Genomic DNA, 24,488 nt, shown 5'->3' on the forward strand with positions numbered 1-24,488 from the left:
CGAATTATAGAGATACAAGGTTTCTGCCTGATATTTTAAATTTTAATTTAGATTGTCTTACAGTGATCTACCATTAGAGTGAAATTTAAGAAGAATTTAAAAAATATATTATTTCTCCTCATTGTAATAACCTCTCATCCCAACCCCCCGCCCCCATGCATAAATCTGGCCCTGGATGACCCATCCTTCAATAACAACCACTTTGCAAAAATCAGATGATGTCACAAGGTCATAGATTTCATAATGAGCCATTCTTGCAGTTTAGTGTCAAAAAAAGTTGAATCATTAACAGATTTATTTGACCTGAAAATCTCATTTCACAATACATGTTAATGAACCAAGTCCAGCCAAAGTTCGATTTCTGAGTCTAGATCACATCACATGATTAGAATGTCAGCCCTGATTGGCTCGTAGAAGACATAGGTTGTGCTCCCGTTGGCTCTAAAAGCAATTACACCGACCACAGTGTATTCAAGAGAGCAAGTCGCTGCAATGCATCAAAGGTTACAGTAGATTGAAACAAGCTTGGCAACTATAACGTATGAATAATAAATGGCTGCCACCCATGCAGCAGTTAGAAGGGGGCAGCCTGAATCAGTTTCCATCACTCTGTTTTTAAGGCCATATGCCCCTTTTCATTACTTAGAGCACACCAGCTGTATTGTAACTACAACCAATTTCCTTGCAGTCTATAAAACTGTCAATCAGAATCATACAAGAGAGCCGAGCGCAGAGTTGAGTATGACTGCCTGAACAGGGGGAGGCTGAATCTGTAGCCAGATGTCAGCAAGTCGAAATCCTGCACGCGAGATAATGTTGTCGGACTTTCTCGACTTTAATGTAAAGTTCAGGCAAATTGATTAGGCCTTTTGATTGTACGTTTGAAATGTACAGAGGCTAGGTCAGGGAATTGTTCTTTCTTTTCTTAGACTCGCACAGCATAACCAACGACGTCTCGGATGTCTTGGTTAAATCAAGCAGGTTTGTTAGTTTAAGGCCCGTATGTGAGGAAATTTATAATGACTGGGTGTTAGGTGATGAAAATGCTAATGCTCCATGCAACGTTTGACTCGTGAAGGTCACAAGGTTACGCTAAAGAAATAGTCACGGGTGTAGCTACATTTCAAAGAATCATTTATTAAATGTATAGCAAAGAGACAAATAAGTTATAATATTTTTATTTGTTAGAATTCTATCAGTGTTTGAACATTATTATTTAGAGAGCTAGTACATTTGTTTTCTACTTTCATGGCTAGCTTTTCACAAAACCCAAAAACAGTCTTCAGATTGGACTCACTCTCGTCTATATAACACTGTAACAGGGGAACTTTAGTTGTCAAGAGAACAAGTTAGCAATGAAAGTGTGCATCTTAACGTCTTCTCAGTTATGTTCTCACAAAAATGGTAGCATTACATATAAACTCTTTAAAAATATACTTCTGTCAAATAACTTGACAACTACTATGTACACTACAAAAATAAATTTTCATATAAATAAATTATATGGCATACATTTATCTTTGTAACTGAAAACGACATACATCCACGCCAAAACAATGGGAAAAAAAATGGCAGTCTGTAAAAAAAAAAACATACTTTTTTTCCTTTTAAAATCCTCTAAGAGCTATGATGGATCTGTAAGGTAAATGTTATATACTCTTTTTTCCTATTTAACATTAGTAAGCACTTTATACAGATCAAAATCCATTATTGTAACAAAGAAACTGTAATAATAGTGTTTTCCGACAGACGTAAAAATCCCTGCATTGTTAAGAACTGGCATTATGACCATTATTGAACAAAACATCTTATTATACAAAAATATAAATATTGCAAAACAAACAAACAAAACAAAAAAAAATAGAATATATATATTTATATATATAAACATTACAATAGTTGCCAGCCATGATTTTCTCCCATTTCTGCCAATGTGACATTTAGGAGAACACAAACACAAACAAACAAACAAACAAACAAACAACACAGAACAGCTCTCAAAGTCTTTGTCGAGAACAAACGTATGTTTGACAGGAAGTCAATCTGGACGAGGGGGTCGCAGCAAACACAAACACACTGTTAAAGACACACATGCCAGCTTCAGAGCCATGGAGGAGTGGGGGCTCCATGACCCCTGACCCTTAAAGCACTCGCATGCACCATTTGGCAGTTGAGGGGGGAACGTCCAATTAGTGTCACAGCGTTATGTTGTGGATTTTTATGAGGTGAGGTCAGCGCAGAGAACTGCTCGTGCTAAATTAGGGCCAGTAGTTGTGGTTTGTCATTGAGGAGGTCAACGAATTGACAAAAACCATCGTCGTGATCGGCCGTTATGCGACGCACACCTTGAGATTGCTCGTTAGCATAGCTTATTAAAACAAAAACAAAAAGACAAAAAAAAGTTACGTCACCAGTATCAGAGCGGATATTGTTTTAACAGTAATGTTTTAGCTTAAACCATTATTGAACAGAAATAATGCCGTACCGTAAAAACAAACAAACAAACAAACAAACAAACAAAAAAACGCTACAATGAAAACCCGAAAAAACCGTCACATTACATTACCTTAGTAATGCAAAGTTGGAGTCATGAGCAAATTTAGGGTGGCCGCATACGACCGTTTTACAGTAAATAACTGGAATATGAAGAGAGAATACAAGAGACCAGAGAGAGTTCCAGTACAGAGGACAGAAAAAAACGGAAGCACAGTCACCCAACAATCACTCGTTTCCTTCTTCATTTCTGCTCATCTAAATTCTCACGCATAGCGTGTTTCAATGTTAAACAGTATTTGTTTTTTGTTTTTTTTCAACTACCACAGGTTTGTGATAAGCAAATTAAAATTAAAAAGCATAAACTCTAACGCTTCAATATACACAAAACGCAAACATCCGCACGCACGCTTAAACATCTGACGCTTGTCGGCAAACAACTGGATATCAATGTGAAGTTCTGCGTGTTCTAGCATATGTCTGAACAAATATCATTTCCCTGAATGTGTCCTCTGAAAGTGAAAGTATCTGTGCAGTTTTGTACTGGTGTTCTGAACAGAAGTGTACCGTAAGTGCAATGGAACTGCCACAAAATCGTTCAACATATTATGTTAGGCCACTTAGTGTTTGTTCTTGTTAGTTAATATGCATCTGAGGGGTCTAGGGGGCCTGACGTGGACCAAAATATTCATACATGCACACATACAACAACAAAAAAACTGTACATTTTCAAACTCTCAAACGCACAGTTCTATAAAATTAGAGAAAATAATTGCATAGCATTATACAAACATTACAACAATATCATAAGCAGCAACGACTGTATGCTGAAATGTTTGTCAAGAATGAAGTTTCCTTATGGCACAGATACCCAAATGATGGGTGGGCACTTGGAACACACAAGTCTGATGATCCCGGTCAAATTATAGCTACTCTCATTCATTATTTACATTTGTGTACACATAAATACTTAGAAATATCTAACAATAATACACCAGGGTTATACAGTAACAGAGTCAAGCACCGAAATGGCACCGCTGGTCAAAGTGTCCCCGCCATGCAGCACCATGTTTCTGAAACGCTGGCAGACAGATGTCCCATCTTTGGCTGTTTGAGCTTCAACATTCAACCACTGTGAAGACAAAGTAGGGGAAAAAACAGGTTTAATAGCAGTTAAATATTAATTCATAATAACAGTAAGATACCTGGTTAAGTCCACATAATTGAATCACATAGAAAGGTGTTATTATTAGTAGTCGTTTTTATTAGGACTGTCAATTTAATTTTCTAATTCTATTATAAACAATCGTGTGCTATATAAGTAATGCAATTAAAAAACACATTTTGATATATGTAATTTCATTAACAATTAAAAAAAAGAAATGTTTAATCCTTTTTTAAAGGAGTTTATTATGCTCAAGGCTACATTTATTTGATCAAAAATACACTAAAACAGTAATACTGTGAAATATTATTGCAATTTAAAATAACTTTTCTATCTGAATATATTTTAAAATGTAATTTATTCCTGTGATCATCAAAGCTGAATTTTCAGCATCATTACTCCAGTCTTCAGTGTCACATGATTCTTCAGAAATCATTCTAATATGCTGATTTGGTGCTTGAGAAACTTTTCTAAAATAAGAAATACTTCTAAAGCATTTATTAATCTTAGTTAATGTTAATTTCAGCATTTACTAATACATTATTAAAATGAAAAGATGTATCTGTTTATATTATTATATAGCTAACATAACTAACAACATGAACAATTGTATTTTCATTAACTAACATTAACAAAGATTAATAATTACTGTAATAAACGTATTTTTCATTGTTAGTTAATGCATTAATGTAAAATTATTGTAAAGTGTTACCACAATAACATCATAGTTTTCTGAAAAGCTTCTTTTTAAAACAATGTGTATTTTGAAAAGCACTATACAAATAGAACTGACTTGACTTAATATTTTTGTGGAAGCCGTGATTCTTTGATGAATAGAAAGCTCAAAAGAACAGTATTTACTCTACCGTTCAAAAGTCTGGTGTCAGTTAATTGAAAAAAAGGGAAAGAAAGAATCCTGAAAATAATTATCACGGTTATAATATAGTATTACAGAATATATGGATTTTAATTACCTTTATTTTTAATTAATATAAACTTAAATCTTAATTCATGCATTATCAATATTAATATTATTTAATATCATTAAACATTTGAATAAATTGACAGCCATATTTATTCATAGAACTGCTGATTTGATGTGGACCGCTTTACTTGAATTCCGCCGTATAAGAAGCTCCCCAACTAACCTCAGCTGGAGGGTCTTGTGTGGCAGACATTGGGAGTGTCATATTCTAGATCCTGCAGCTCCATGCCCTCCGTTTTTGAGCTGTCGTTGCTCTCGTCAAAGGGCACGTGAGGGTCGGAGAAGTGAGGGTCAGTGTAGACATCTTCTGAAGTGTGATAGCTGTCATTGGAGGGGTGGGACGGGTAGGTAGCGCTCTGGCCGGGCATCCCCGAATGAACGGCGACCGTCACCGAGGCCGAGGCCGTCACTGTTGTGATGGGCTGACCATAGGCAGGGCCTGTGGACGGCTGGGAAGGGTGAGAGTAAGGGTTGTGGGAACGGGGGCGATGGGCCCCTGAACGTTCCCGGTGGTTGGGGCCTGAACGGCCTCCTGGCTCAGTAGCGGTTTCAAAAGCATCCATGCGCGGCCTGTGAGGGGGAGGCGGGTGTCCGCTTCCAAAATCCCTCTTAGGGTCCCTGCTACAGTATCGCTTTGACGACTGAGGTCCAGCATCCTGAGAACTGGGCAGATGGGTAGACCTGTAATGCCGCTGTGGTTGCTGCTGTCTAGAGTCATCCTGTGGAAAACATTGTAACAACGTTACTTCATTGTTTTTATGTAAAATATATAGTGATATAAACACTCTACTCACTGAGTAAGAAGGACATATTGGCAATTCAACTTGACGACTGCCTTGTCGTCCCCCTGTGGCGATCTGCACCTCTTCCTGTCTGGCTGATCGCCCCCTGTTGGGCTGGAGGTCATATTGCTGAAGCTCTTGGCTAATGCCAGACACAGTAGTGTTGGAACCGTATTCTGAGTCTGAGGAGTCTGAACCTGCTCCAGGGGTCGTGTGACTGGGCCGCATGGTGAAGCGGACCACCTGTGGGGGAGGCTCTGGAGACGGGGTGGGCAGCCGGCTTCGTCCGTCCGCTGGAGATACCTGAAAGTGTATTGGCCATGAAAATAAAAATCTGAGAAGTTGCTCTATCTAAAATTTGTGGATGTCCTGTGATATTTGAAAGATTTAACATCATCGTGCAGTTTTGAATATTTACAGTGGCTCAGTTTAGCCACACTTAAAAATGCTGATAACAGATAAATGGCAGATATAAAAATTCTATGCTATTTTGTCTAAATAAATTTAAATCAAACTACAATCAAGCATTTTTAATGCTGCAAGTGAATTTAGGCATCAAAGCATTATAATGTACAGTATAAGAAAGATTACATTAAATGCTGTTTTTAAAACATGAGTGTTTTTAAAATTGAACACTGTAAAGCCTGACGTATGAAATAATAGTCAGAAAAATCATCATCTTTTTTTAAATGGAACAGTTTATTGAACTTTTAGATAAAATATTTAAAAAATGTAAATAAAAAAAACTTTTGAATATGTGTTATTTTGTTCATATTTGATACATCAAGCTTTTATGGCTCATATTGTATAATATAGAAAAATATGGAGCTCATCCTCAAATGGGTAAAAAACACCCCAATTTTATTCAGAGGCTCAAACTGAGCTAAAATATGCAATTTGGAGCAGTTGCTGATATTTATATGGCCAAAAAATAAAATGCATGTAAATATCAGTCGTCATTCTATATCTGCCAATGCGGTCTTAAGATGATTTTTTTTTAAATGCTTAGTTTTATGATCAAAGCTCTGTCAAAACAATATATATATCTGATACATTTTAACATGATTTTTCTAAAAAAAAAAAAAAAAAAGATGCATGGATTATTAAGTAAACCTAAGTTGCTTCAGTCCCGTATATGCTCATCTTGAAATATTACTTAAGTTACTCTTAGGTTTAAAAAGACATGTATCATGACCTGAAGTGGGATGCTTTTAGAATTATACAAAAAGGCCTTTTACTTGCTAAAAACAAAAAAACTATCAATCAGACAACAGGTTTTTCAGCAAACTCTTGGGCTTGGAAATCTGCGTATCAAATATGATAGAGTAGGTATTATAGGGTGTGAGCATTAGATGACAGCAAAAGTAATCTAAATGTCTAATATTGGTAACAAAATATTTTGGTCACTCTTTCAGAAAAAGCTAAGTTTTAAAGGAGTTTAGCACTATGTATGGTATGTGAAGGCGTTATGCAGGATAACTTAACAGGAGCAATCCTCTTACCTCAGGATAAGGGCCAAAGTAGGACAATAAGACTGGAAGCAGCACCAGTCCATTCAGGACCCCTAATACTGTTAGGATGGCCAAAACAGCGAAGAAATACCTGTAAATACACAGCAAAAAAACACTGTAATCAGAATAAAAAAGGAACTTTACTGCTATGATTCAAGCACAGAGCAAAAGTCACATTCTAACAAACACTCGCACACAAAAAGACTTTAGTCGGGTTTGGTTTTAAACAAAATTACCTTGTGCCAGAGAAAGTCTCCAAAGAGGTCTTTTAGAAAGCAGCACAGAGAAGCAGAGGACATAATTAGTTGGTTAATTCAAAAGGATGGAAAATAGGGAAGGAAAAAGAGAGAGGTTTTTCTTTTCTCTTTTTTCTAGGGGTGAGTGGAGTACAAGCAAACACAGGGAAAAGCAAAACGAGAAGGAATGTGGAGTACAGGCTTGCGAGAGAAGAGAGGCAAAGCACAAAGGGACAGGGGCCTCTCTCGCTCTTTAAAAAAAGAACGCAGAAGCAAACAAATGAAGTGAACGGTATAGAATTTAAACAATTTAGTCTAGGAGGAAGAGACGAGAGGAAAGACTACAGGCCCCTTTTGCCTGGCCTCGAGCACATTCACTTTCCCTCTCTTTCTTTCTCTATCAGTCTTTCTATGCTAAGCCCCTGTGAAATTTCCCTGCCTTTTACAATCCCCTGCTCTAATTAAATCTCTAGAGTATCAGGTAAGACCCCCCAATCTCCTCGACAAATCCCTCCCTCCTGTCCTCCTTCGCTCCCTCGCTCTTTCTCTCTTCTTCATTATGGCCAGCTTTCCCTCCTTCGCTACTCCAGCAATGCATCAGTGTAAATTGCTGCGGCTCAAATTGCAGCTGCCATCTTGTACTTTAGAGAAATACTGGGATGAGAACACACTTTTTTCTTGATATTTTCTTTAGAATATTTTTTTTTCCTTTTTGAAATGTTGAAATTTCTCGCTTATATATCCAGATAATGAAATTTCTTTTTAATATTACCATTACTAAATTTATGCACTGCAAAAAATAAAAAATAAATTACATTTTTTTTCTTATTTTACAGTAAATGATCTAAACAGTTTTAAAACAAGACTAATTTATTTGAGCTGAAGTGTGAGAGAACAATGTCTCTTTTCATAAAATATATACTGAATACATACACACATTGTAGATGAAAGACAAATTATGAAATATGTATTTTAGTACAATTCACCCCTGGTTTTACAGACAAGTCTTAAGCCTAATCCCAATTCACCCCTTGGCCCTACCCCTCCGTTTTGCGCGTTCACGTCTAGGGGTAGGGTGTCCCTAGGGCGAAGGGGTAGGGCTACATAGCCCTCAAAACGGAGATTTTTCAGAGGCACACTCCGAACGGAGGGCGACGACAAAGTTCCCAGAATGCATAGCGAATCACCGGTGAGATGGCTTCACAAACGGCTAAAAAAAGTCACAAATGTAAGTATTTTCTCACGTTGAAGACGTCTCCGTTTTCTTGTCCGAGTAACGGCAGACAAGTCCAGAAAGATGCATACAGCCCATACAACAGAGACTGCCACAGCGGAGGACGGCATATTGGTATCGTTGTCAGTCGTTGTCATGGAGAAATCCTGTAAAAACTCGTCGCTTCCGTAACGTCAGAGCCATCATCGACGACTGATGATGTATCGGGTTCATGAAGGGTTGTTCCATTTCGTAGGGGAATATTTCAACCCCTTGGCCATTGTAACTCTGTTTTAAGGGCCAAGGGGTACACTCGAAAACAAGGGGTAGGGGCAAGGGGTGAATTGGGATTGAGCCTAAAATGCATGTTTGAGCTGTTCTAACTAAAAGCAACTTGCACTGACATATCTTAAAATATATCAGTGCCACTGTTATGTCTCAAGATGCACACCAGTAATGTTTTTTAAGGAACATTTTATAAAAGCTACTTAAAATTCCCTAATTCAACTAAGGCCTAATCCTGGCTTAATCTAAACCCTGTCTGTGGAACCAGGCCTTAATGTACTTCTTATCTTCTTCACACACACAAATAATGTTAGATTGATAATTAAAAAGATAAAATATAAAGAGATAAATAAACAAAGTAAATCAAATAAATATTATCTAACTTAATTTCTCTTCATACTTTTTTTTTTTATATACGGATATTTTTACTGGAAACAAATTTTTGCAGTGGTACTGCATGGGCGAAATATGCATTTAAACCATACCTTATACTGGAATTAATATGTGAATGCATGTGTGGGAGAGAGAGTGTGTACATTAGCGAAGGCCTGCCAGCTGGTATGCAGCACAGCTGCACCTCAGACTAAACCCAGAGACACATTTATAACTGATGCTGCTCTTGCTCGGCCTCCCCAGGTTTACAAGCAGCTCCTCAGACTCAAACAATGTCCTGTTATGGCCGCACGAGGTGGGCTTCTCACTAGAGAACCACAGACCTGGGTGTCTCTCTAGATACACTCACTTTATGTCATTTGGGAGGATTCGTAGGTCTGGTTCAAGGGAACAGCTACCACAGTGTTTAACCAAGCAGACGCCACTTGTTTGGGGAGAGAGTGGAGAGAGAAGCCAGCCTGGTATTATTTAGGCTTATGTTTGAAACAAAAACAAAAAAAAGTTTGGATCTTTAGACTATGTCTGCATTTCATCAAGTAAGGTTCCTTGAATTGCACTTTTGGGTTTGCGTTTGGCTCTTGCTCTACCACACGAAAGGCAGAACTCACAAGCAGAGAGATCAAACAGATCAATAGCTACAACTCAACAGACATCATCTTGGTCGAACCGCTCGGAAAGTCACAGACTCCAAACTAAATGTTCGTGTTGACGAGTGATTTAAGCCGGTGTGCTTTTCCACGGATGAGAGCGATTCCTTCAGACTGGCTGAAGCAACAAGAGAGTTTTATGTTCTTCAACTTTGAACTCTTGAGACGTCACGTGAAGTGCCCATGAACCAAGAGCTGTACTCGAAAGCCACTTCTCCCAAGCGAAACCTCGCCGAGCAACACGTCCGATCTGTTTAGATTCAAAACATTAGCGGACCTGACGGAGCAAAGTCAGGGAAACATTTATTCCTGCAAGGCTATAAAAATACAGCCTGCGTTTTTTGTTTTTTCCATATCTCCGGAGGCCAGGGGGTTTTGTTTGATGAAAAAACAGTAGTTGCGTTTCAATGGGAGCCCATGAGAGGGACTGGGGCCCAATGTGGTCTGCGGAGAGAGTGTGTGATTGCTCTGAACTTGTGTGTGTATTATTTTTCTGGCATGCTACTTTAGATCCAGAGTGATTTGAGGGTGGAGGGCTGTGGTGGTTTTCCAGTCCTCTAATAAGAATGAGCTACTGCAGACATTTGTTCTTTCCCTCCCATAGAAACAGCCGAGATACTTACCACTCAAACACTCATGACTCAGTTTGATATAAGTGTGATTTGAATTTCAACACAGTGATAGTCTCGATACCGCTCCAAGAAACAATAAATTAGCGTATCTGTTCGGACTCATCTGAGGACAGGAAGGACATAAAACATAAAGCAATTGCAAAGTTACTGATTTAGATCCTCTAAGTAGCAGTGTGTGTCACTCCTCATTTCCACTCCTCGACATGCTGCAAAATAACCCCCGGGCCCTCTCTGTGCTCAGCTTGTAAATGTCTTTGCAGGGCCGTAGAAAAAAAAAACGATTACAGAAAACACAGGAGAGCCTCAAGCTCTGTGAAGACAGACAGGAAAGATACATGCTCATGTTGAAAGTGAAGGGAGGTTGGTTAAAAATGAGAAGAGAGTTAGGAAAACATTTACACTGTGTCCTAACCAGGCGTGATGTGACAAAAGTGACAAGCGATAAAAGAGATATTTTCTGTTAATCAGTTTTTGTCAAACCAGCTATGATGAGCAAAATTGGTTAGTTTCTATGTTTATGCTTTAATATGTTGAGCCAGATAGCTATGCACTCACAGGATATTCATTGGACCACAATCATTCTCCTCATGAATATTAAATCATAACCGATGAGGTTTGTCATTGTGCGTCAAGCAGGTTTGGTTGAGCTTCTGTTTATGTTCGCTGATCAATGTTTAAATGTGAATAAAAGCCTAAATCAAATCTGTCCATCATTAAAAGCGATCAAATCTCTTCCGAAAATTTGGGCTAAACTGCTCAATTCATATGGATTACTTTTATGATCTCTTTATGAACTTTTTGAAGTGACAAAGTGCTAGTTGCCTGAACTCAACGGAGGGACAGAAATCTCTCAGGTTTAAATTTAAATATCTTTACTTGTGTTTCGAAGATGAATGAAAGTCTTACAGGTTTGAGACGACATAAGGGTGAGTAAATTATGGCAATTTTTCATTTTTGGGTGAACTAACCCTTTACTCTGATTAACACAGCTATCCCATCTTAAAGTACGTTAAATGTACTACAATCTATGCGGCAGAAAGGGATTGAAAAATACAAGTCTGCAGTCTTTACCTGACTATGAAGTCGAACTCTGACCCTGCCAGCATCAAGACTCCTAACAGGGTGGAAAACGCTCCATCCAGCACTGGGGCAAACATGTGCTCAAGTGCTAGAACGGCTCGTTTGTTCCTGTCCCCGATGGCTGTGAGGAACGCCTGAGAAGAAAACATAACAAATATGATCAATATAAATCACCCAGACCAATAATAATAATGAGTGAACTGGCTATATATAGTCGCAATTGTGAGATAAAAAGATGAAATAGTCGCAATTATGACTAGCACATGAACTCACTAGTGCCACGTGGACGGTAAACTCCACACCGATGCCAACAGAAGCGATGAGGATGACGACGGGCACAGCGCTGAGCTTGATACCGATCAATCCCATCATGCCAAACAGCTCCACCGTCATCAAAGACAACACCAACACCTGTTGGAGAGGACCGGCAAACATAAATCCATCATCCTAGTTCTTTCCGAAAACACAAGGAGCCATACTTTACATAGATTAAAGTAAAGTACGGCTCGGGTTAGATGGGTCAGCTTAGATAAAGCGCTGTGGAATGTGGGAAAATATCTGTTCTTCAGACGGGCTCTTTTGCGACGCTTTCATATGGAGCTGAACTCGGGCTATGAACTGGTAAAGTAAATGCCATAATCAGCTGATGAGTCTTGGGTTACTTGGGGGCCTAGCTGCCTTTGAAGAGGGATGAAGAGGACAGAAAGAGGGCCAACGGAGGGGAGTTTGGGGGCTGGGAAGGCTGGCAAATGAAAGGGAGGGGGGTCGAGCATTGCGGAAGTGGGGACGTATGGAGTTTAAGGGGGCCGCTGGTGGTCTGGGACAAAAGCGCAATGGTAAAAGCTGAAGCAGGGCTATAACTTTCCCTTTCAAGTGTCCAGTAAAGCGAAAGGATGAAGCCGCTATCCTGTCAGACAGAGTTGGATCAGTCAGATGGCTTAAACACTGCCCCTAATAAAACAGAAACCATCAAAAAGTGGCTGACAGAGTGTGGGAAAGAAAGTCAGGCCTCACGAATGATATAAATGTTACATATGCGCACATTTCAGCAGGAACAGCAGGTCTTTTTTATATGAGGAGTGATATAGTTGCTGTGGTAACCTCTCATTTCCCCATTTATTTTAGAGAAATGTCTCAAAAAGCCTCATGTAGACTAAACAAACTGGCTCTGACAGTATAAGATAAACACAAAGCGCAGGGCTGTAAAAACACGGCTTCTCTTCAGCTATTCATGCCTGCCCTCCCGTCTTGCTCTAAATTGTGCACATTTAATTACTTCCAAACCTCTTGTACATCACAGTCCTTCACAGAATAATGAAGAGGACGTTGTGAAAGCTTGTTTCCACCTCAAAGTAAAAAAAATTATTAAATGTAATCGTAAGAAACTTGTTTTATGACATATGAACTAAAGCGGCAATTGAAAAATGTGATTTAAAGGTGGTATTATGAAAATAGTTGCAGTTTTGAAATATAAAGGTGCAGTTATGAGATATAAATGTGGTTGTGAGGAATAGTCACAATTTCAATAAATAAAACAGTATAACAACTATAAAGTTGCAATTGTGAAATATAAAATGTGCAATTGTAAAAAAATAAGGTCACAATTACCTTTTATTAAATAGATATTAATGGATGATGAAGTTTAGTGAAGGAGCGAGAATATGAAGAATTAGAAAAATTAGCATTAATTGAACCCTATGATGCATGTACTGTTGAATAACTGAAACAAATATTTGAATGTGTCTTTTTACTCCAAAACAGGACTATAATATTTCAAAAGGTTGACTTTTGAGAGAGTAACACAATGAAATAAAACTCAGTTCAAAAGATATAAAAAACCATAGATATACAGTATGAAATATTTTATTTAGTTATCTATATATTCATATCTATATATTACCACTTAAGACCTGCTTACACTAAGTCCAGTATAACTACATGCTACGAAAGTAAACAATATTTGAAAATATTTTTTATAGATTTGTGCCAAAACTACTTACGCCTAGTCTGACGTCTCTTATGTTTGGATACATAAATTAATTTTTTCGGCATGTGAACAATTAAAAAAACCGACCTAGACTCCAACTGAAAAAACAACAACAGATAATTGCAGTGGATATTTCAGATCGTGAAGGAGTTCATAGAAATGTTCTGTTTCATGCCAAAAATTCAGACTTGGTTTGTACAAGCCTTGAATGTACATACACAGATAGAGCCAAGTCTGTGATGAATGTGCATGTACACAAAACCCTGACACATCATAAGGAGAAACTCACTATGATTCCCGCAGTCCAGGGGTTGAGCAGGAAGACGGCGCACACTAGAAAGGTGCAGGCCAGCACGACGCTAATGGACAGCAGGAGCCAGTGACGCAGGCCTACGTACTGCTCCCAGAAGAGGAATGGGTAGCCATTTGGGTAGCTGGGCAAGCCCTGGCGGCTGTAGTTGTTGCAGATGGCGCGTACACTCTCGATGGCCTCCACGAACTGTGGCGTCTCACGAAGCCCGTTGAGGTAGAAGGGAAACTGTGCATATTCGATGGGCTCAGCAGCCGGAACTGCAGACATAAAGACAAAGATGTCCATACAAATGAGATAATTACTAGTAAATTTTACTTTTACAACAAGCCACATGACCTGGCACTCTTTGAGAGTCGTAGTTAGCATAAAGGACGTCTAGTTCTCAAAGAGACAGACTGCACCTATTAAACATGTCGATTTTTTTACCGCCCCAGGAGGAAAAGAGCGCTAAATTACCAGCTATCAAATCTCGACATGCAGCCGAGTGTCAATCCTGATGATGATCTGCTGTAATTATGTTGTCAAAAATCTGCACTGCAATATCCCATTGCTCCTCTCTGGAACGAACACACACACACACGGAAGACTATCAAACGTTTGAGTATTGCCAAATTCATGCTGACAGTTATCACCTGTCATCAAAGCGTGTGTGCACTGCAGGGCTTTCAGCAGCAGGCCTGGAATGAGTCATCACTCTGGCTACTGGACTTGGATAAGCGGCAGTCTTAAAACCACAAATAAAATCAGAAGAATGTGACCCAGAATGACTAGCGCTCCAGAGGTGTGTGTGAGAGCATCTGTGAAGGGTGTGTGGGTGGAAGGGAGGGAATATCTGAGTGTGTGTGTTCCAGTGCCTGAAGGGGTCAGGCAGGACCACTTGCTAAACATGCTTTTGCCCCGTTATAATCTCCACTATAAATTTCCATCAGGACGGGAGTTGGACGTCTGCCAGCTTGCTGTGGGGGCTCAGACTCGGAGAGGCCGTTTCAGCTTGTTATCCAGTCACATTTTCCCCTAGCGCCCACTGTGTACTGCACACACACAATGTACACAAGATCACGCAGCCCAGTGTTGCTGTTAACTTTAAAAATACAACTACAATTGGAATACACCCACTTTTGCTGTCTGAACTTCATAAACGATACACAAGTCATTCAGTTTTGGAAAAGCTCAGTTGACCATTATTAACCAAAAGTCAAAACTTCATATGTAACAGAATACATTTAATCATACTCATAGTCTTAATATGAACAATGCATGTTTCAAATGTATTGATTTATTTTAAACACGCACTGATGAATCGTTTCTGATTTTTTTTTATTTTTATAAATGAATCAAATTAAAATAAAATAATCAATCAGAAACAACTCATCACTTCATGTTTAAAGTATAAAATTAAAATAAAAAACCCTACATAAGAAGATAATATTTTATTTTTTTATTATCCTGTTCATACTATCAAATAGGTAAAATTACGGACGTAAAATGTGTTGTAAATGCCATTTCGTGTTGACGTTTATCATTTAACACAAAAAATGTATATCCTACCAAATAAAACCTGAATAAAAGGAAAATCCCCCAAATGACAGCAGGTTTATTCACAGGTTTAAAATGTCTAAACTTCCAAACCACTAATGTAAACTAAGCATAACCCAACCACGTAATGCATTAATGCCATCTTCTGCTGCTTGGGATGAAATTATTGTGCTCACAAAGCATAGGCGCTGAGGATAACAGGATAAGATCAACAAAATTCAGCATATTAAAATACTGAAAATAAAAGTTGGTCACATCGACTCATTGTAAAGTTTCTGGCCCCTTGGACTGGTGATAAATGAATCAGAAAGTACTCACTGTTGAGTCTGCTGACAGGAATGGAGTCTGTCCTGTCATGGATCCACTCAGGAGGGTGTGGACGGATGTTGGCCTGGGATGCGGCGTAGGCAACCGGGTCATTGCTCACCCAGGCAGATAAATAAATATAGAAGGCGTTTGGGTTGATGATTCCATCGGCACCCACCAACCGCTGTCTGGTTAGCTGGTGATTAAAAAAAAAGAAGAAGAAAGAAAATGTAAAATTAGAAACTGTTCAACACGGTTTGTCTGCTAACTTTAACTATTTCTAGAAAAAGCAGATACACCAATGTATGTACTAAATAATCGAGCATTGTGAATGCCCACCAGCACTGCAGCAATCTCTGCTTCTCGCCTAGCTACCTCCTGTGAAGGCAAAGTCATTACGGCATCACACTCAATGCCATACATGCTTCTCAAGAAAATAAATCTACAGTTTCCTAGCCAGGAGTTGGGGGTCAGTGTGCACTAGAGTGTGTGTGTGTGTATGGGGTGGGGGGGGGTATGGTCAGGGTGTGTGGTAGAAATGAGAGTAAGTGAGAGAAAAATTGCTTGAGTTAGTGTAACAATAAAAAAATTGGCCGGAGTCCCTGAGCGCGTCTGTGTGCAGTTAACCTTGCTGTTAACACTGGAGGAAATGCCACCCAGCAAATGGAGGAGAGCTATAAAAATAACACAGCATCTGTACAAATGTTGCAAACACTTGCTTCTCCTGACCCCTATGAATACCCACAAAGCCCGGCGCCACGGACGGCTCCTGCTGTGAAGGCAAAAATAGGGTTTTTGATAGGACAATGACCTAAAATCCCACTCAACACAAGTAAAAATTAAAAACTAGTAAAACTGCCTGAAAGCAACAAAAAAATCTTGAGATTAAATACAAATTAAATAAATAAATAAATAATAATAAAAAAAAAAATGTAAAAAAAAAAAGCACGCACTTTCACCACGGTTCATCTTAAAACTGATGACGCATTTATAATATGGTTTGTTGTAAATAATTATAACAAAGTGTAAAATAGACAGAGTTTGGCTAATGTACGTTTCTGTCGATGGATACGCATTCTGGCTTCCCCATACGTTACAACAGCGATGATCAAAAACACATGGACAAAACAGTCACTCTTTATAAACTTTGTTCGATGCGAGTGCCGCATGCTCTAATATGACCAGTCATTTACGCCGTCAAACCTGTGCTCCGCACCGGCCTCGTGTCTCATGGAGGAGCTACGGGAGCTTAAAAGGAGGAGCGACGACAGTAGAGGATGAGAGCGGACCAGGCCTGGACTATTTTACGTTATGTTTTGTTTATGTGTGCACAGCAGTCGTCCGTGAGGGGCTGCCGCTTTTTCTTTAGTTTTGTGTTTGGTTATTGATTAACCTCGTTACAATGATATTATATTTATGTAGATTTTTTTTCATTTGCATTGTTCTTGCATTCCATGTAAAAAGACTGGCGAGTATGATAAAAAAAAAATCATAGACAATGGTGACTCAGTGAGCCTCATCGAACCTCGAATGGTGACTCAGTGTGTCCGTAGGGGGTTGTAATTTATCATAGTAATCACAAAGATTATGGGAAAAATGTTTAAATAAAAATAAAATCTAAAATAAAAATAGTAGATGAGTAAGAAAATGTCTTACTCATAAAATTTCAATTTAATAAAACAAATATATAAAATAGAAAGTTTATCATTTTGTATTGATTTTCTATTTAATGTATTTTAAAATGAATAATACATATAATATAATAAAAAATATAAGGTGAACAAGAGACAGGCAGCATGTGATTCCCGCCTCTGTATACACTGAAAGGGGACATGGCAGCACTTCCAAGAGAAGGGAATAAGCGGACCTGGATTCCAAAGATCTGGATTGCATTAAGCAGCAGGATGCGCAACAACTGTATGTCTTCAAGCTGTCACGGGAAGCACACAGTGCAAAGCTGGCGGCCTCCTGGCCCACTGCCGCCCCTCTTCCCTCACAGGCAGAGGAAATGACATCACAGGGCCGCACACCAACACAGATCGGCTGGCTTTTCTTTCCCATTCAGCTGGCAATGGTTCAGCACAATAATGACCACTTGAAAACAACAAAAATGCAAATCATTTCTGGTCTTATGTGTGCATTGCCAAATACCTGACAAGACGACACACTCTCAAACACACATACACACTCTTTCTCGCCGCCGTCCGCTCCACACCTCCCACCCTCTAGTCCCTCTGGCATATGGTATGCCTTGTATTTTTCATATTTTTGCTCTCCTCTTGCCTGACATTTCATGCTGGGTAGCAACTGGAAACTGTTAATGTGTTAACCTGTTATGTTTTTTTGTGTGTGTGTATGCGTGCAGTGGTTTCTTTCTTGACAAGGCCCCTCTGAAGAGTCCTGAAAAGGTTGTATAGGCTGAGCTTTAGGCCTGCAGCAAGAAACTGGAACAAATGGTTTAAATGAAGACTTAATTGCTTTTTCAGAGGCAAGTTGCGGCCCCATCGAGAGCTTTAAATTCCTGTGCTTGGTAAAGCAATCAGAGAGAGAAAGAGAGAAAGAGAATGAGGACAGATACAGACGAACATTCAGAAGCCAGGTGTGGTTCCTATGCGTGGTTATAAACCCTGACACTGATGCTAAAGACATATCTGGCCAAGCACCCCTCCGTCATCTTGAGAATTACACACACAGACAGAGATTCACATAAACATGTTGACCATGTCAACCAGGAACTAACAGAAAAGGCCAGGCCACTGTACTGTATCAATATACTTCGGGGGAAAAAATAGAGATGGGCATGACAATTGTTTAATAGTAAATAATAATTATAATACAATATATTATTATTATTATGATTATTATCAACAATAATTTACAGAATTTATATAAATATAACATTAATAATAAATATTAGAAATCTTATATTACACAATAAGTGAATATTATTATTAATTATTATTATTATTAAAGGTAGGGTAGGTAGGAATTGTCTAAAAAACTTATTTTCCAAATTTGTTTCAACTTTATGTATATATCAATACATAATTAAAATGTAAGTACTCTGAAAAAGAAAGTATAAAAATCGAGTGTCTGTAGACCTCTCACGACTGTTTTAAAGACAGCTCATTAATTTCCATTCACTCCACCCCCTCCCTTCTGGGCTCCTTCCAAAGCCACGCCCCCAAAACACATGAACGCGTGACTCCGACCGCTGAACTGGAAGACGCATTATTTACCTGAGACGAGCGGAGAGGAAGGAGCACAGTGCATGTAGTGACATCATGTCAGAATCACATGTAATAAAAAAATCTAACTTTATCATTATGAATATAAACAAATAAGATGTATTTTAGTACTCACTATCAAGCTAGCATATTGATATTGGTAAAGTTTAAAATATATATTTTTTGATTCGCTAACGAGCTAGTTATATCTATAAGGCAAAGCTAAAAACAGGTTGCATTGCATACACGTTTTTCCATTACCATCAGTTACACTGTGATGAAGATGAATTTCGTGTAAGATTCATAACATATATGGTGTTCTGCATGTAAGAGTTTCCATGATGAAAGCATTGTTGACTCTGATGAGGACTACACTCCAGAGACAAGTACCGCATCGTCAGCTCGAGGACAGGTCCGGGGTCGAGGGCGAAGCAGAGGAGGTCGTGCAAGAGGCCGTGCAACTAGGGTCCGAGGATATTGACACGCGATTTATTCAAAGACTTTTTGTTCATTACCTTTTCTAGTACTGTCTTCCTTTTTTGCCTTGTTTGCCTTCGCTAACTGCATATGCCGGTAATGTGAATTTTTGATTGCTCTTTCTCTGCCATTGTTTTGCTATTCCTAGGTTCCGTGCCTCTTGAATTCCTCAAATCAAACGGGTGCGCGCGCATATGGGCAGATCCTGTGTGGCAAAAGGGTGGTTGCCATGGTTGCGAGAGAGTGACAGTCGCCTAAGCCAATCCTTTGTTTCGTCCCGAATGGAAATAATGAGCTGTGTTTAATGCAGATTAAACGGTCTAGAGTCACTCGATTTTTATACTCTTTTTTTTCAGAGTACTTACATTTTAATTATGTATTGATATATATAGAAAGTTTAAACAAATTTGGAAAAAAGTTTTTTATAAAATTCCTACCTACCCTATCTTTAATACTAATAAGACAGACAGATAGACAGATAGATAGATAGATAGATAGATAGATAGATAGATAGATAGATAGACATTTGATATATGACAATTAAAGTCATAAACATTGTATGTAATATTAGGCTACAGCTAAAAATAAGAACAATATTTTTTTTCTCAAAGAGTTCAGCATAGTGCTAGTAATATCATTTTTTTAAACATTCAGTAAAAATAAAATAAAATAAAATTAAATGAAATTAAATAAAATACAATTAAATTAAAATGTCACCAAGGCCACTTATTTAAAAAGTCAATAAACAAAATAAGTTAATTAGTTTAGGTTGTGAAGTTAATTAGTTCATTTAAGTTGTGAAATTTATTGGGCGACCTGCCTAGTATGTTTCTTAGTACATAAACAGTGATGTGCTCTTTAAAAAGAGTGGATACTGTGGATATAGGTGAAAGTTTATTTGTGGATAAACCACCTCGGCTCCATCATCTCTCTGAGAATCATGGGATTCAATCTATGAAAACTGGAGTTGCATTGAGATGTATCTGATCTTACTCAAGTGAGGTTGACTCAAGTCTAGTTAATTTCTTACCAGGTTGATGTTTACTGGCTTATCCCTGCGGCCGGTCTGCACCAGGAGTTTGTAGGCCAGGATACCATCGTCAGAGCCGTTCCTGTAGTTCCCCTGAGTGATCCTACCGGCCTGCCAGTCCTTATCGAATGCCTCCTGCACACCTGCCAGGACACACACACATTATTTTGTGGATCCTGTTCAATAGGTTATACATAAATCATGTTAACCTCTCCTCTCAGTCATCCCTCAACCCCTTGTTCTCTCTCTCCCCTCAACGCCAGTGGTCCGTTTCTAGGGCACATTGTTTTCTCTCTCCCTCGCCTCACTGTCTGTGACCAATTTGTCGAGCCATTTCAAACCACAATATTAAAGACAGCTCTCTCCACCCTCTCTGGAGCAGCCTTTACTGAAGCCTATACGCACATGCATACACCAAAGTAAATGCACACATAGAGACCGAACAAAAATGTGTTCTAATGAGACCGCTGAAAGGATTAAACAAAAGAAAGTAAATGAAGAACACCAATGATGTTTGAGGTTCTGGTTGGCCGAGCTGACAGCGACAAAGCAAGTCTGTACATGCCACCCAAACTCTGTCTGGACAGAAGTTGTTTGGAAACAGGTACGCCTTTTAAAAAAGGAGCTATGAGAGAGAAAGTGGGCAAAACAAGGTTTTCTTTTGAATTTGACCCGCCTGGGATTAGATACGGCATTCCGAGCACCCGACACATGGATTTCGTGGAAAGAAGCCACTGTGGAGAAAGCCATTGCAGGGACATGCCCTTTATCTCCCAATCTTCTTGTTTTTTTGTTTCACTCTCACCTTCACTGCATTTTTTTTGTAGTGAGAAAAAAAAAAAGGATTTTCCTTTTTTTTACAGTTTTGCACTGTTTTTAATCTCTCAATTTAAATCTCATTCTCTGATCATAATCCATCTTAAGAAATTAAATGTGTTACAGATTTGGAGGTTTAACAGCATGATTGATGTTTGTGAGAAACAGATGATCTGATGATGGTAAAATTGAGGTAAAACTCGTCTCCAACGAAGCGAGGCGCTGTCTGGAAACCAAGACAGTCTCTAAAAATGAAGCAGTTTGTGAAACTCAAATGGTTTTTAGAGAAAATAAAATAGTTTGTAGGCAAATGGAACGTTGGAGATTTTTCCCCTTTTTAAAAATACTCCACCATTCAAAAGTTTGGGGTCGGTACGATTTTTTTTTATGTATCTGAAAGAAGTCTCATTTGCTCACAAATGTTATGAAATATTATTACAATTTACAAGAACTGTTTTCCATTTTAATTTATTTTATTCCTGTAATGGCAAATCTACATTTTCAGAAATCATTTTAATGTTGTTTTGATGCTCATTTCTTTTTTATCATCAATGTTGAAAACAGTTCAAACCATGATACAATATTTCAGGATTCTTGGAAGAATAGAAAGTTCAAAAGTATTTATTTGAAATAGAAATCTTTTGTAATATTATAAATGTCTTTACGGTCTCTTTTGATCATTTTAATGTTAATGTACTTTGCTGAATAAGAGTATTAAATTCTTTTTCAATTTTTTTTTTTACTGAGCCCAAACTTTTGAATGGCAGTGTACATCTAACGAAATGTATTGAGGTGTATGCTGAAAAAAAAAAAAAAAAAAAAAAAAAAATGCTTATGTTGGTCATTTTGCTTATCAGTCAGATGATCTCTTCCAGTCTAAATGGGCAGTTCTGGATCAGAATGAGCTGCAATGTGCAATATGACCACACTTTTTGCAGTTTAGTCAAAAGTTTGGCCTTTACCAATGGTTTCTTACACAAGACTGATCGATTGCACATCTGAGTGTATTACCTTGCAGCCAGTCTCTGAAGTAATGCAGCCACATGCGTGGGAGCTGGCTGTTCTCCTCCCGCAGGACGTACTTCACAGTGCCAAAGCGTTGGTGCAGCTCATAGAGCTGAGGCTGGATCTGTGCGTAGTCCGCTCTCTGGGTCACCACATACATGTTGTAGAAGGAAAAGTAGCGGAATTGGGCACGGATGAAGTCGTATTCGCCCGTCTCCCTAGGCACAATGTCAGTCAGCTCTAAACCGTCCCGGACGCAGGTGGTGCCGTACAGACTGACCCCGAGCAATGCCAAGAAGAGCAAAATTACCACCACCTGATAGGAAACACACAAAAAGAGAAATATGAGTCAGAGTTTGGCTATATCTGAAGCTACTGCTGTTTTAGTGTCTTATGACAAAGTTCTGCCCTGTTTGAGGTGTTTGTGGTTTTCAGAAGGCCCTGACTCACAAAATAACACTCACAAAACTTAACTCCAGGAGATTAGCTCATTGCTGGCATCTCTAATCCCACTTCTAATCAGATGATGTGTACGGTGTGGGAAAAAAAAGCATTTTACCCTCACCTTTGTTGTAGGCTGCAGCAAAAACGGTGCATAATGATTCTCAGCGAATGATGCAAACGTCCATCGAGAACACGGCGGTTCCAGGCAGCGTAAACTCGACTCCCCAAACTGAGATAGCAAGTCTCGTGTGGAACTAGCGCCATCAGGACTTTGGCAGGATGCTGTATCGGAGGCCGCTCCTGGCCCTGCGCTGCTGTTGTTGCGGTTGTTGTTGTTATTGTTGTTGCGGTTGGGGTTGGGATTGGCATTGGGATTGGGATTGGGGGCAAAGGGTTGGACGGAGATGTGAGAATGTGGCTCTGCCGTGGTGTAGTAGGCCTGTGTTCTGGGGTCGTACTCTGTGCGCAGCTGTACGGTGGACTGCATGGTGATTTGGGTGTGCTGGGCGAAGCTGTGGCTGCTGTAGGAGGGCGGAGGGCTGTAGTGGCTCGAGTCAGCGGAGGAGTCGGCGTACGCTGCCTGCGGCTCCAAATGGATCACCCGGTTAGCACAAGGGCTAAAGGAGAGAGAGAGCAGAGCATTTCAGTAACACAAAAGCACCATGTAACGGTCGATTCTGTGTGGAATTTCCTGCAATATCAATTTATATCACAACAACACAGGAAATGATACAGAAGAGCTGGATAAAGTCGGCATGTATAGACTAACATTCACCACAAAGGAAGTTCAAAAAGGTAGGGATCTTAATCATTCTTCCTTCTAAGATACCTCGATTGGTCCAAATTGTAAATCGGCATCATACTTATTCTTAATGAAGAATCCAATCCCATAATGCCTGCTACAAGCTCAGTTGTGCTGTCCCAATTTGCCTACTTTTACTATGCACTAAAAAATTAGAAGACTAGGCAAGTTGTGGGACATACATCATAATTGCGTCTTTAATGGGCTGGACTATTGCATAGTTTTGTGCATCCTGTCACCATCATTTGTCATTTTATCACAGTTAACATCCTCTTATACATCCTGCATATTTCAGTTTATTTAATTAACGCTACTCAATCCGGGTACCTTTGGGATACTCATTTCAACATTTGGGACACACTCATTCTAATTTCGAATTCTAATACTACCAGGATGGTGGACAAAGCGAGAGACCATCATTCAATACAGATAAGTATCAATAAATACATTAAAAATTGGATTATTTTACCCAACTTTTGCGTACTCTCTGTTTTTTCTATTATTATTAGAATATAATGCTGTTAGCTTTACAACATGCTAACATCAAATTACTGAAATCAATTGAAAGTTGAGTGTCCTGTGTGGAGAGCCACTTGTGGCGAGTCACTGCCTATCTAGCATGCTCCAAATCAGTTACTTATAAAGGTTCATGATAGTTAGTATGCTGGCTTATAAGGCAAATTAAGAAAGTTAACAAGGTTTTGTAAAAGAGCTTGTATCTTCTCCATGATTTTCTATATGAATGGAGAGTAAGCGAGTGAGCTTGTGAAAGTCCTTCAGATGTGGCAACTCATTACTCTTGAGCGCTCATGCAAATGCATGTAAACACGACCGCAATCAGCTTTCCAGTCGAGAGCAGTTAAAGCCGAGAGGCAAGTGAGTGCTGGTGACTAGAAAGCAAGCGTTTCAACCATGGTGAAAGTTTAGGCATCAGGTTTAATTTCCTGCAGGAGTTTGGGGGCATGACTACGAAGGTAAAGTATGTGCCTATAGCTGACTCGCTTTCTCTCTCTCATCAGACACCAAGAATGTTGCAAAAAGCAGGAGAGGCAACAGCATGTCTTATTTAAAGGCCCGGGGCCACAGACAGAGAAAAACATCAACACACGCACATATGCACACA

At 39.1% G+C, this 24,488-nt stretch overlaps 1 protein-coding gene across 2 annotated transcripts in view; it reads right to left on the reverse strand.

The window, feature by feature from the left end:
- Positions 1–2,738: 2,738 nt before the first annotated feature.
- Positions 2,739–24,488, reverse strand: part of ptch1 (patched 1) — a 58,829-nt gene continuing 37,079 nt past the window's right edge. Inside the window, exons 14-24 of one of the 2 annotated variants that reach the window (XM_084087842.1) lie at positions 22,685–23,180; positions 22,126–22,435; positions 20,299–20,441; positions 15,577–15,760; positions 13,699–13,979; positions 11,696–11,833; positions 11,414–11,556; positions 6,928–7,027; positions 5,438–5,728; positions 4,807–5,362; positions 2,739–3,625 (exon numbers count right to left, since the gene is read on the reverse strand). In XM_084087842.1, the coding sequence (XP_083943968.1) occupies positions 4,808–5,362; positions 5,438–5,728; positions 6,928–7,027; positions 11,414–11,556; positions 11,696–11,833; positions 13,699–13,979; positions 15,577–15,760; positions 20,299–20,441; positions 22,126–22,435; positions 22,685–23,180 (2,641 nt within the window). In that variant the 3' untranslated portion in view covers positions 2,739–3,625; position 4,807. Of the gene's footprint in view, positions 3,626–4,806; positions 5,729–6,927; positions 7,028–11,413; positions 11,557–11,695; positions 11,834–13,698; positions 13,980–15,576; positions 15,761–20,298; positions 20,442–22,125; positions 22,436–22,684; positions 23,181–24,488 lie in introns of both variants that reach the window. The other variant, XM_084087841.1, reaches the window with a different exon arrangement.

This window comes from Abramis brama, assembly GCF_963993115.1.
Source record: "Abramis brama genome assembly, chromosome: 16".
NCBI classification, from domain to species: domain Eukaryota; kingdom Metazoa; phylum Chordata; class Actinopteri; order Cypriniformes; family Leuciscidae; genus Abramis; species Abramis brama.